This window comes from Delphinapterus leucas, chromosome 6 (assembly GCF_059928025.1).
Source record: "Delphinapterus leucas isolate spDelLeu-1000000601 "Yukka" chromosome 6, BTC_Dleu_Yukka2, whole genome shotgun sequence".
Classification (NCBI taxonomy): domain Eukaryota; kingdom Metazoa; phylum Chordata; class Mammalia; order Artiodactyla; family Monodontidae; genus Delphinapterus; species Delphinapterus leucas.
Window position 1 is genome coordinate 113156225 of NC_143134.1, and position 14087 is coordinate 113170311.

Below are 14087 nucleotides of genomic sequence, written 5' to 3' on the forward strand. Positions count from 1 at the left end.
CCTAGAGACTGTGCTCTGCAACAAGAGAAGCCACTGCAATGAGAAGCCCGCAATGAAGAGTAGCCCCCACTTGCCACAACTAAAGAAAGCCCACGCGCAGCAACAAAAACCCAACGCAGCCAAAAATAAATTAAAAATTTTAAAAAAACAAAACTTTGACAAAGTCCAAATTAGACAAAATGAGCAAATTATAAGAGATAACAAGTGAGTCAACAGGGCAGTGAGGTTAAGGAAAACGGCAAAGCAAATCTTTCTGCCATTTAAAAGGAGAGGAAGTAACGTGTAAAACATTAGATCCAAGCTGATTCTTTCAACTTACCTGATCCCACACAATTATGCTAACATCATCTGATGAGATGCATATTATAAAGAGGTCTTGGGATCCTTTAGTACCCCAAACACCTTGAATAGAGACTATAACTCTCCTACTCTCCTACAAATTCCATTCTGTAATAACTAGTCTTCTAGTAAGGGTGCAATATTCTAAGAATCTGTTTTCAGGTTCTCTGAACATAAAGTTATAAAGGCAACAGACTAAGCTTAAGGGCATCACTGAAAACTGATAAAATCCCATGTAAGTGCACAAAGCCATGGGGAAAAAGAAGCCTGATATTCTCAATACTTTTAAAGTAATGGAAGGGATGTCTACAGCTACAAGCAAACATTATCCAGTTTTCGGCAATTTCAAATCTAGACAAATCTAGCCTTTGGCAACTTCAATCTTCTTTCATCTCTCTATACTCAAAGAATTTTTAATAATATCTATAATTATAACTATACTTAGAAATGGTTAGTTTTACACTAGAGGGTCAAGAGAACACAGCTTACCAGAATTAACAGAATTATCTTGATACTTCAGAAATCATTTTATAGTTCTACAGTTAATGGTGAACTGTAAAGCTGTTAAAGAAATTAAGCCATTTAAGATTGGTTCTTCAGAGGTGTTAGAGATACTATATGCAGCCAAAAAAAAAAAAGTACAGGCATAAACCTAATTATAGATAGGATGCATTTTAATTTTAAGCTATGACTCATAAATGTGTCTAGTTTATATCCGTCGGGTATGGTATAGCTGATTTTAGTTACCCCAGAAGACTTTTTACAAAAGGAGTCTATCACTTTTACTTTAAGAAATCCTGAGTCATGTCTGCCAAAACTCGAAATTCTAACATCTCTGGTAAATGTGTCTTTTTCTTCCTTTATCATCAACTTGAAATAAATTAAGACACTAACCAATACTTCTTGCTGCACTGGTATTTCAGGTAGGGGAGTAAGCAATGGAACCTGCTGAATGTCTAGTGATGAAAAAACAGCAACAGGGGGTCCCCCCCACCCCACGTTGGTCCAGTTAAGCCGCATTGCCTCTAAATTGTCATGATAGGGAGGGGCCAGTTGGTCAAAGGTCTGACACAGGGGAAATATCACATGGCAAGTTTCTAGTGACAGGACTGAGAGGCAGTAACAAGCTAATGTGAAAGGATAAAAATATCAAAAAAGAAACCCAGCTCCATCATTACTTCTCAAAACTGAAGAGATTTATCACTCTTTTGTACGATGGCATTGCCATGCAGAAATTCTTTTCAGCTTCAGAAGAAAGTTAGTTTAAAGCATGATTCCCACATATATAAAATTTTAAATGTTAACAGGATCACAAACCTCCTAGAAAAGAAATGTACTAAAGATTATTTATTAAAAAAAAAAAATCAGTCCCCCAATTTGTATCTCTTACATTATAAAACATTTACACTTAGGCAATTAGATAAAGCATAATTCTTAAGAGGTTATATAGTTATTAGAAGTCAAGAGAGATGTGTAAATGAGTAACTTGACACAATAAGTGAGTAAATTTGAAAATAATACTGTTTTGAACCACATTTAACCCTAAAATCAGACCTAATAACCAAGCCACACAGAATAGGTTGGCTGATACCAATAACACTGCAATACTAGACAAAGTAAAACAGAACACCAAAACAGTATAAAAATTAAAGTGGATTTAAGACCAACATGATAAGCACAGGTTTTTGAATTAATTAACGTATCTTATATTTCCAATATAAACATTTTTGTAAAATACAGTGATTGTGTAAATAAAGCTGCTTAAAATACTGTAAGTGGCGTAAAACAAATGAAGACAGGTATTTCTTAAATCCATAAAACAATTAACATAGCATTCAAGAGAGTGCTTATGTGAACAAAACAAATATATATTTATATATATACATCTATCTATATATATATATATATATACACATGTGTACCTCCGTCCTTCTTCTCCAATTCGTCCCTAATTAGAGGGGAAGTAAGTATCACCTTCAAAGTTAGCGTGGGTTCTTTTGTATTCCGAATTATAATAGATGCCTCATCTACACATTGTTCCACTTGATATTTCTCTTCTGTGAGTTTCTGAAAGTCACAGAGATTTCAAAAATACCCAATTAATTAAAATTTCAAAAAATGAATGATTGCCCCTTAGTTTTTAAATGTTATTAACGATTAGTATTACTGTGCTAAAAGAGCAAATAGTCTTTAACTAGTTCTTTAGTGTAGAGGTAACATTTTTCTCTCCTCCCAACTTACCAGCAAATCCTTTCTCCATCCCTCAAATAGCAACCACAATGTCAATCATCTATACAATTATTAAACAACATTTAAAACCATTCTTTCTAATATTTGAAAATGAAAGTTACCAAAAGCATCATTATATGAGAAAAGGTAAATTATTGTTCTTGAAATTATTACAGAGGACAATTATAGAATAATAAACCCCCAATTTAGAGAGCATTCCCAGCAGTTTATTATTCTATAATTGTTCCTCTGTACCGGTCCGTGGCCTGTTAAGAACCAGGCCGTACAGCAGGAGGTAAGTGGCGGGCAAGCAAGGGAAGCTTCATCTGCTCCCCGCCATCGCTCATATTACTGCCTAAACCATTCCCCCCCATGCACCCCCATGGAAAAACTGTCTTCCACAAAACCGGTCCCTGGTGCCAAAAAGGTTGGGGACAACTGCTCTAAACTGATAACTTTTTGATAGGACAGCCTAAACAGGAACTCCTATTTGCTAAGAACTTATAAGATTAGATAGGTTTTTATATAAGATTATGTAGATTTTTAAAGAAAATCAAGTAAGAATGAATAAAAAAGGATCTCTGCACAGTCACTCATCAGCAAAAAAGTTAATATAAACACAAGTAACTAACTTCCTAACAACAGGTCTCAGAGATCATTCAAGTGAGACCTTCTTCAGGGCAAGTCATCTGACATCCACAGGGAAATGTACATTGCTTCTTTTAACATACAATTATACACATACAAAAAATAATCACCAATTAGAATCATATATTGTTATATTTAACGTATCATTAAAGTTAATAGTTTAATAAGTTGTGCAGGGCCATTCTTGGTGGTGAAATTTAGTATCTATTATCTGACATAAATAGCTGAACGGAAACACTCCTGGGTCTCTGCTCATCACTGAGCATTGAAGGAACTAAAAGCCATTTATATAAAACCAGCATTTTACCATTAAACATCCCAAAAAAGACAGAAAATAGAAAATTCATTACCTTAATTTTGAACAGAGGAAACCAAGGAAGGGAAAAGCCACACAGTGGCTAGAAAAACCAGAACTAGAATACACAGAAAAAGCAGAAAACGGCTCACATTCATTTTGCCACTATAAGAGTATTAAAGATGTATCAGAGAAAAAGCAAACTCAATTTTTCAATTTAGTTTGAAATTGAAAGTAAATTTCAATGGTCCAGTGATTAAGAATCCAACTTCCAATGCAGGGGACGTGGGTTCGATCCCTGGTCGGGCAACTAAGATCCCACATACCGCGGGGCAACTAAGCCTGCACGCTCTAGAGCCTGCACGCCACAACTAGAGAGTCCACACGCCACAACTACTGAGCTCACGTGCCACAACTAGAGAGCCCACAGCCACTAGAGAGCCCACAGCCACTAGGGAGCCCACGTGCTGCAACTACTGAGCCCATGCGCCACAACTAGAGAGAAGCCCACGTGACACAATGAAGAGCCCGCACACCACAACTAACACCCGACACAGCCAGATAGATAGATAAAATATTTTAAGCGATAAAATTTAAAAAAATAAAAAATAGGTCTCATGTATATGTCTTAAAAAAAATTATACATGCAGATCACCATAAGACACATCCAAAGTAATAAACATATGGTATGAGTTTTGGGCTAGACTAATTCTAAGTGATTCTGGTTTTGGTCATCCTTCTCCCTTGCTCAAGGAAGTACTAAAATCACCCTAGAAAAGAGTATGTAGAGAAAAGGTATGGTACAACCCCAATAATTAAGGTACTTTGATAACTGAAAGTTTTGCTATAATAAGTGCTCAGGAAAAAGATTTTTAATTCACAAGAAAATAAGATCATATCATATCAGAGACTGGTTTTCCAAATAAACACCAAGAAAACGAAGGGGAGGTAGTGATTTTTAAAGGTAAAAATCACATTTAAAATGATTTTCTGAAATATTATTAGTAATAAAACTATGTCTGTGCTTATGTGTACATATGTGGGTGTATATATGTGTGTACATGTATACAATTTAATATAAAATGGGTGTACAATTACATACCCATTTTATTTGGGTACCTTTACCCAAACACCTATGGTCATGGATCTAACCATCACACAAAGCAGCCGGTTTCACTGCCGGATTACTCTATTGGCTATGGTAAATTCAAATATGTTTCTTTTTTTTTTTTTCCGGCAGTTTAAAAAAAAATTTTTTTTAATACATCTTTATTGGAGTATAATTGCTTCACAATGCTGTGTTAATTTCTGTTGTTTCTTATAATGTCTACCACTGGTCTTAAGAGTTCAGGCCACCTTTACCTTTTCCAAGAAGCTCTTCAAAGATCTAAAGATATTTGTGTCTTTTTTCGGCTTCTCTAGGCTAAAAAGCCCTCCTCTCTTCAACTTTGAAACAGTTTACACAGCCCACACTCTCTCCTGGGTCCCTCCCTTGAACACCTGCTAGCTCGACAAGAACATTTTAAAACTGTGGTGCCCAGAAATAAAGACCCTCCCTCAGGAGAGAAAATGCAGAGTTCACACAGCTGTGATCTACACAGAGGAAGTTCTATTAATGCAACTGAAGCTCCAATCTCCTCTATCTTCAATACTCAAGAAATACGACAGATCGTCAGGATAAGAACTTCAGTTTCTTAGTGCAAATGGTTCTCAACCCTTTTTCCATCCTGACATACCTGAAAATATGACCACTCTCATAAACAGGACTCACTAAGGGGAACAGAAAAGGGGGTGAGATGGTTGGAAAAGCCTCTATGTCCAACCCTTTGATCACTGCTTTAGCATAGATCTAAGAGTAACAATGTTCACTACAGTAAAAGCAGAAATAAAGATTAAATTTTAAAACAATATAAAAAATAATGGAAAAAAGATGAATTTTCTTAACATTCTGATAACAAAAAGTATAGTTATTCAGAAACCCGTTACTGAGCTTTCCATTTCTTAAAGCTTTATTATACTCCATGTTGCTTACCACTCTCCCTCCCCAAATGATCACATAAGGATTTAAAATAATTTTTTAAAAGAAATGAATTTAACCCTTGAAAGAACAGAAACCTTTCTTCAATCAGAATTGAAAATGGAAAAGCCAAATGTTTGTTCAGTCACTTAGAAAACCTTAAGATCTAAAAATGATAAAATAAAACAGTGCTTCAGAAGTTAATACAGGAGAATGTGTCAACAAGTAACACAAATTTGAGTGTCAGGAACAGTAGATTAAAAAATCAGGAAGATGGTTTTGAAGATCAGTTAGTGAATATGGAAGAAAATGATCCAGTAACAAAGCTAATAAAAACAAATTTAGAATTCATATTACTTGGGGGGAAAAAGTCTCTTTAGAAGAAATACAAATACAGGAAACCAACAACAAAAAAAGAGAGCGTTCAACAACTCAACAGTTTGACCTTGTATACTCGTATCTATTTATGTGACATGGATGTAAGGACTAACTGATATGAAATCATCAAAAAGCTATAATCTAATTATACCACAGATAACACATCTGAAATTGAAAGGTGATCACTGCTTCCCAATTAGTGATGCAACTAGCCCTTGGAGCAGGCTGGCAGAGCAGGTCCTAAGGTGACCACAGCCCCAGACGAACCGGTTGACTTGAGCCCTGAGGAGCCCTCAGCCTCCAGCAGCATCCTCCAGGAAGCATGACAACATTAAAATTGTCTAAATGCATCCCAATGTGAAAAGGGTTTGGAAACAAGGAATTAATAGCGACTTTCCATTAACAGAATGAATGAGTGAAGTTAAATTAACAGTCTTCAATTTACAAAATTATCATCTATGGAAGTCTCCAGTTGTCTAGGCTCTTTTTGATCTTTCAGTTCTTTTCTGCATTATACCAACCTTTCTAAGAGTTTTATAATGCTGAGGGGCCTAGTCTGGAAAACATGAAGACTGTCAGCAAGACATATCTGAAAAATTTAAGACTGTACTTTAAGAGCCATCTTAATTTGGTATATATATCCTTAATACTCATCACCAGAAGTTTGCCTTAGATGTGATGGATGAGTCACTGACCCAGAGTAGCAATTCCTCTTGTCTGTTCCTACCCTTTACTATTACCAATTTCTTATTAAATTTATCAAAGTCACGGCCTATTTTTACCTTTTTACAAATTCTCCTAGAGGTACAATTAAACTGTACTCACCTGAATCTGAATAGGAAGATTATCTTTGACTGTATTTAACAGGGTCTCTGTGGGTTTGTCTTTGCACATTAAAACCAGCTCCAAGTCCATATCATCTTTAATCAGCAAGCCTTTTGCAACCAGGCCAATCCTCATTACACCACATAATGTCCGACCACCTTGATCCCTAAAAATAAAAGTCTGAATGATTACTTTCACAACCTATTTCCCAAACTATAACTTCATCATCACTTGGCTTTCTGGATAACCATATGAATTGATAAGGGAGAACATAAATCCAAATATCCAAAATTCTGCAAAAGTACATCTCAGATTTAAGGCTCATAAACTATCTACCACAAAGAATCAATAGGGAGAATATTTCAGACTACAGATCTTTCAATACTTTATTAAATCTATATTGCTTAGGAAAATCCAAAAATACTGTATCCCCTTAAATATCTTTTCAATTTTTCTAACTTCCTCCTTCTGTCTTTTAATTAAGTAATTAAAGAATTGTGAGAAACATGAACACCGTGGTATACTAAGAAGGAGCATCAGGGTGGAAATTAAAAGACCTGAGCTCTACTCCTAGTGGTGCCTGCTGGCTCAGTATATGTAACTGTAAAATGGCTATCCGCTAGATAAGCCTTAGCTCATCCCTTCTAGCTGTAGCATTCTAGGAATCCATAAAAGTTTCTGGGGAAAGGAGAATAATGTGATAAAAGTAAAGAGCTGAGGAACCCAAAGATGATCTGCCAACACAGGCATTCCATATCCAGCGGTAGCTAAAAGAACAAACATTCAAAGAACATCAAGTCATGAATGGTGCGTAAGAATACTGCTAACATCTATCCTTGATTTTAATACCAAAAGTTTCTTATTGGTTCATTTCCCTCAATCACAAGTGAAAATGTAACTAAACTGAGCGGTCATTCAACAAGCAAGCAACTGTCTGAGTATGGAAAACATACTAAAGGAGCTCCAAGCTCTCCAGCTCCTGAGGCTCACACTGCAGACTAAGTACAAAAGCTGTTTAAAACCCGCTTCAAAGGGAAGAGAAAGGTGACATCTGAGAATAAACTGAGTGCCACAGATCTCATTAAACCTTACAAAGAGAGCCCTGTATTTGAAAGACAAGGAATGCGAATCTCAGAAAAAGTGATTAATTGCTCAAGTTCACAGAGAGAGTAAAATGGCAAAGCCGAGATTCAAACTCAAGTTGGTCTGACCGTAACACTCAAGTTCTTTATGTAATTACAGCTGCTTCCCAATTTCAGAAAAGAGAGAGGTCAAAATTAGAGAGTTGGTCAAGCAAGGCAACCTGCAAGTGTGACTTCAGCAGAGTCGTGATTTGGTTAAATAGAAAAAAAGGTCATTCTAGCTGGAGGCAAAGAATCAGCAGAGTTGGGCCCAAGTCAGCAGAGTGGGGAATGAACTAGAGAAAGGAGAAGGAACAGAAGTAAATTGTGGCAGTGGAAACAAGACAGGAAGTTATAAATAACCCAGCCACGGCTCAGTGCCTGACACTCCTTAGAGATTCAGTAAACGTTAAATCAATGAAAAACTATAAGGGTGGTACAAGTATAGAAAGAAAGAAAAAGCATTTTGAAGGAAGTGAACCAAGTATGGAATTATTTGATATTCAGAATAGAGTCTAGGGCTTCCCTGGTGGCGCAGTGGTTGAGAGTCCGCCTGCCGATGCAGGGGACACAGGTTCGTGCCCCGGTCCAGGAAGATCCCACATGCCGCGGAGCAGCTAGGCCCGTGAGCCATGGCCACTGAGCCTGCGCGTCCGGAGCCTGTGCTCCGCAACAGGAGAGGCCACAACAGTGAGAGGCCCGTGTACCGCAAAAAAAAAAAAAAGAACAGAGTCTCATCTTTGATTCTTTTTTCTTCTATATCCCTGTTCTTTCATCTTCTCATTCTCCCAAATCTAGTAACAGTTTTTAAATTCCCCCTCTGTAATCACCCTCAAACTCCTGCCTTCAAACTAGCTTCTTTTCAGGCTCTTACTACCTCTTACCTAGACCACCTCAATAACTTCCTCTCCACTGGCCTTACTAAAACTAACCCCTACCATCTATCTCAGCTACTGTATGTATACAGTATGTTGCAACCAGAACAGTCTTCCAAAAGCACCACATGGATGGAACTCTGCCTGTTATTTTCCTGGTATTCCACTGAACACTCAGACATGAGCATATTGGGAGGCAATTGAGGAGACAGCATGACTTCCTGCTTCGAATCCCAGCTCTGCCACTTACTGTGTGACATTGGACAAATTACAAATTACTTGACTCTTTTGAGCCTGCCTTCTCATTTGTAGGAAAGAAATAATACCTTCCTCAGAGTGGTACTGAGAATGTCATTTAATTAGTGTAAGTAATGAACTTAGCCCAGAGCCTGGCATATATTAATAGCTCAATATTCCTTAAACAGTCCCTATATTTTCTCACACCTAGATCTTTGCTGAGATTTATTTCTTCTTCCACTTCCACTGCCTGACAAAACCCTACTCATCCTCTGGACCTACTGCAAATGCTACCTCCTTCATAAAGTTTTTTCTGATCCCCCGAACCAGCATATAGTCTCTCCCTGCTCTGTATTTTCACATTTTTGTCACAGATACGTGAAGTAAAGATGCTAAGCAAACTGGATCCGGAGTCCGACAGACTTGAATGTGAATCCTGACTCCACCACACACTCATTCACTGACCTTAAGCAAGTTAAAGTTTGTTAATGATTCTGAGTTCCTGTTTTCTCATAAGTAGTGGAAATGTCTTAAGTAAAATGGGGGTGGAGAAGGGGGATAATAATAATAGAGACTAGCAGGTTTGTTGTAAAATAATGTGAAAAGTAATCTGGTACAGTAATTGGCACTCAATAAATGGTAGACATTCTTAACTAGACATTATTAGCTTGCTTATTAAATTCCATATCAAAATTATGATATACTTGGTCTTATCATGTACAAGACAGCATGACTGAGCAGAGAAACTAAGTCCTAATTCAGTTCTGAATTTTAATAATGAATTTGAATATGACGTATTATAACGCAAGTGACCCAGATACAGGGAACTAATTAAAATTAAGCTAATATTCCTAAAATACAAATAGTGTAAACTTATTCAATTTATTTGACTTGTGAGTCAGCTTGTAAAGAGGTAAGATAGCAGCACACAGGTTAAAGCTGCCTACCAGTCTCTGGCAATAGAAGGTGCTTAGTAAATATAAGCTAGCCTTCCCCATCTCTATGCCCTCTGTAGTGCTTAGCATACTCCAGGAGCATAATACATATCTATGACCAGAACACACCTCTGTTCTTGGACGCCTCTGTTCTAAGGACACGATCGTTCTGCACTCCTTGAGTTCTACCACATGGAAAGAACCATACACAAGTGCTCAACCCCGGAATGTTTCACAAACTGGAAACACTTTACAGAGACAATCGATAGCCTGCACACAGAGCACTCTATTTAAAGATCCAAACAAAGCACGGAGTATGTTATCCTTTAAAAACCTTGAAAACTCAGTGACCTGATCCAGTTAAGCAAAAGTCTACTGGAGCACTTTCCAAAGGTCTGTTCAGCCTTGACAGCAAACAGAAGATGTATTTAGAAGGCCTGAACTTCACTGAAAAATAAAACTCCACTTAGAAATAGTAAAAATAGCAAATTTTATATGTATTTTACCACAATTTAAAAAAAAGTTTTTAAAAGGGTATAAACACATTCCAACGTGCAATTTAAATATGTAATGTGGTAACTCACTGGCGGTCCAGTGGTTAGGACTCAGCATGTTCACTGCCATGGCCGGAGTTCAATCCCTGGTCCACGAACTAAGACCACGAAAACCACACAGCGTGGCCAATCAGTCAATCAATAAATAAGGAATGCATGACTATTTAACTTGCACAGGGACTGGGATTTAACTTGCACTGGGACTGGGCTAGATTACTGGATGATACTACTAATTACCATGAACCCCCAAGTTTGACAGTATCTTTTTTAAAGCCATCACATGCAAGAAAAAGTGAATTACTGCCAAGAAACTTCTAGCTGACAAGTCCCCGACTAGATACAATGTATATATTACCTGTAAAAAGCTAACAAAGTCAAGAAAATACATTCTTCAGCTAAAAACTGATACTGATTTTCTTTCATCTGAAGATGGAAAGGTTACACTATCACTCAGTTAAAGATATCAATTTATTACTACTTTCCCACTATTATCTACTTATCACAGATTTAGAATTGAAAGCCTGAGAAAAAATTCTGTAACTTCTATCCTCAATTTACCAGTTGCAGCCAAAGTAATGTTCTTAATCCTATTAATACAATAGAGTCAAATGAGCTACATTTTCCGAAGTAAACCATATAATTATTCCAATCATAGTGACATTGCTCAAAACAATAACTCTAAGTTTAGCAAGGCATAAAAAGTTTCCTAGTTAACATTCAGCTTCATCTCATTAATCTCTTACTGTTGTTGCAGCACTGGGAATACTGTGCTATAATTGTTGAAGGGTCTGGCTCCCATTAGGCCTTCATTCATTCCACAAATACCCAATGAGCATTTACTATATGCAAGATACTGTACTGGATCCTGGAAATCAACAAGGCAGATACAGTCATAAAAACCTTTACAGTATATTCTCCTGCACTCTCTCTTCTACACCAGGATTTTTAAATACCTCACAAAAATGACATTCTATGATTTTCCCAGAGACAAAAAACACTACTATTTATTTCTGAATTTAGGAGGCTAAACCAACACATGAAAAAGATGACATAGCATAAGCTCCAAAAAAGAGAAGTTTTTTTTAAAAGGGCTTGGTGCTTGCTCCCTCGAAAGGCATCCTGAACAGGTCTATCATCTTTTTCTGGTCTAATCATTATTCCTTTCTTGCTTTCCCTGCAAATTTAACTCAGAAAAATTCCACAAACATTTACTTCCTTGTTTACAGTCATATAAATGAGAGAACCCAAAGAACACCAAACAGCAAATGTAACCCAGTGGGACGGGACCCTGGGCATTACAGGACAGCACCACAAATGTCAGGTCACACTCACTTGGAATAGGAGTCTACAGCCTCATCCTTCTTCACTTCTGTCTCACCCTCTGCTTTTGTGCCTTTATTTGTTTCATCCAGCCAATCCGAGACATGTTTAAGAGCACACTCAACAGTAGACACCATATTCTGAACAGCTTCAAGTTCCTCCGGAGATGGATAAATTGTTGAATGTTTCACCATAACATGGCGATCATCATTGGCAAAAGATCTAATAGATCTCTGTCAGAAGGTGAAAGGAAACTATTACTTCAATAAAAGAAATGTTACGTGAAAAGGATGACTTACAAATATATTTAAGTCAAGTCATAGCATTAATTGTCAAACTGCTGTGAAACAGTTAACACTGAGGCAATGAAAAACTGCTCAAGGGCTTCCCTGGTGGCGCAGTGGCTGAGAGTCCGCCTGCCGATGCAGGGGACATGGGTTCGTGCCCCGGTCCGGGAAGGTCCCACATACCGCGGAGCGGCTGGGCCCGTAAGCCATGGCCACTGAGCCTGCGCGTCCGGAGCCTGTGCTCTGCAACGGGAGAGGCCACAACAGTGAGAGGCCCGCGTACCGCAAAAAAAAAAAAAAACTGCTCAAGAAAGGAAGTAAAACCCCATCCTGCCAAACTCCACACCAGAAAATTAGAGATCTTTCATTCATATTTTGGAAGAGTTCACCCAAGTTACATTCAGTATTATGTATATGCCACATTTTAGCTCAATCTATGTGTTTTCAATACCACATCAAAAAAGGTCATCCATATCACACATCATCTACAAGAAACAAGATACTTCCTAGCTTCCTAGACAGAGTATCTAGAAATGCATATGGGTGACTCATGATACCCAGTCACTCCTTTCTAAACTCCTGGACACTTCTGCATCTAGAAAAACTGAGATTTTGTAACATAGTAATAACACAAAATACAAAGGTATATGTGAACAAGATAGAAAAACTATGGACCACATTAGAATATTATTTATTATTTGGCGTTCAAACTTTGGTGTGCAGCTTTAATTTTTTAAATAGATTAGTAGGAGATATTCCAAATTCCAGAATGGGGAAAATACATATTGTAAAAGAATTAATTTTCCAAACTAATTTACAAATGTATTCACATTCTCAATCAAAATCCCCTCAAGATAGATTTATTTTAATACTCAACAAAAATAATTTTAAAGCTCATTTTGGGTGTGGGGAGGGAAGTCATGAGTGTATCAAGAACTATTCTACAAAGGTGGATGGGTGGTACCATTATGCTAAAATATCAAAAATGTTAAAAGCAATAATTAAAATGACATGCTGGCCCAGAAATCAGTGGAACAGATTACAGCCTAGAAACAGAATGAATTTCATGAAAATTTAATAGAGTAGATCCTTCACACTCATGAGTCACACATCCAAAAACCTTTGAATATTTCCAAATTTACAAATACCATAAAGACACTTGTACCAGTACAGAGCAAAATGAACAAGGAAAACTTGGTGAGTTTCCATAAAGCCAAAAGTATTTGACTTAAAGGGTGGCTACAGTGCCCTAACTTACATGAAATTATGTGCTAGCAGACAGTAAATATTTTGTTTTAAAGTCTTTACTGCAAAATAATATATTTGCAATGCTTTATCAGTCTTGTCTCTTTTGTTTTTGTTTGAATGTCAATGTTTTAAAATCAGATTAATTTGGACACTAGTAAATTAATACTACAGTATCATTGTCCCCTACAAAATGAAGCAAGCTATAACTAAAAAGGTAAATAATCCTTTGAAACCCTCAATTATTACATAATAAAAGTTACTAAAATCAATCATGAAGCTTTCCTTTTTTCTAGACAAAAGCCAATCTCTGTCTAGATTTCTTTCTTGCTCTCAAAGTCCATGACCAGTTTTCCAACTGGAGAAGTCTTTTGCTACAAAGAAAAAAACTTTTTAACCACTTCATGAGATTTACTTATATATCCCAAAATAAGTTAACAAGAAAACAAAAGAGCCATGTAACAAACTGGAGATGCTAGGTTGTTCTAGGGATTATAACTTATTGATAGTTAACTTGCTCTTTAAAGAAAAAATTCCACTAATATTTTAGTTCTCGATGGTGGGGGGAAAATTCTTAACTTGAGATTTTCTCTGTCATTTAGTTTTATGATGAGTTACTAAGTTACTAAATTAAGTTACTCAGTCCTGCACACTGGCCACACCTTAGGAAAATTACATACTGCTACCTAACACAAACCTTTGGCCTCTCTCTCACAAAAAACATAAGACTGCCAATGTTAAACCCAAGAATCTACTGGATGTGATAGGACAAGCATCATGAA

General features: G+C 36.9%; 1 protein-coding gene across 6 annotated transcripts in view; it reads right to left on the reverse strand.

Annotated features, from left to right (window-relative positions):
• STRBP (spermatid perinuclear RNA binding protein) overlaps positions 1-14087 on the reverse strand; it is a 150839-nt gene that overhangs the window by 55986 nt on the left and 80766 nt on the right. For all 6 annotated transcript variants that reach the window (XR_016393644.1, XM_089913722.1, XM_089913724.1 and 3 more), the window contains exons 3-5: positions 11786-12006; positions 6732-6897; positions 2262-2406 (exon numbers count right to left, since the gene is read on the reverse strand). Coding sequence is in view for 5 of the 6 variants with exons in the window: in XM_089913722.1 (XP_089769848.1) it covers positions 2262-2406; positions 6732-6897; positions 11786-12006 (532 nt within the window). In the remaining variant the exon portion in view is untranslated. The remainder of the gene's footprint in view (positions 1-2261; positions 2407-6731; positions 6898-11785; positions 12007-14087) is intronic.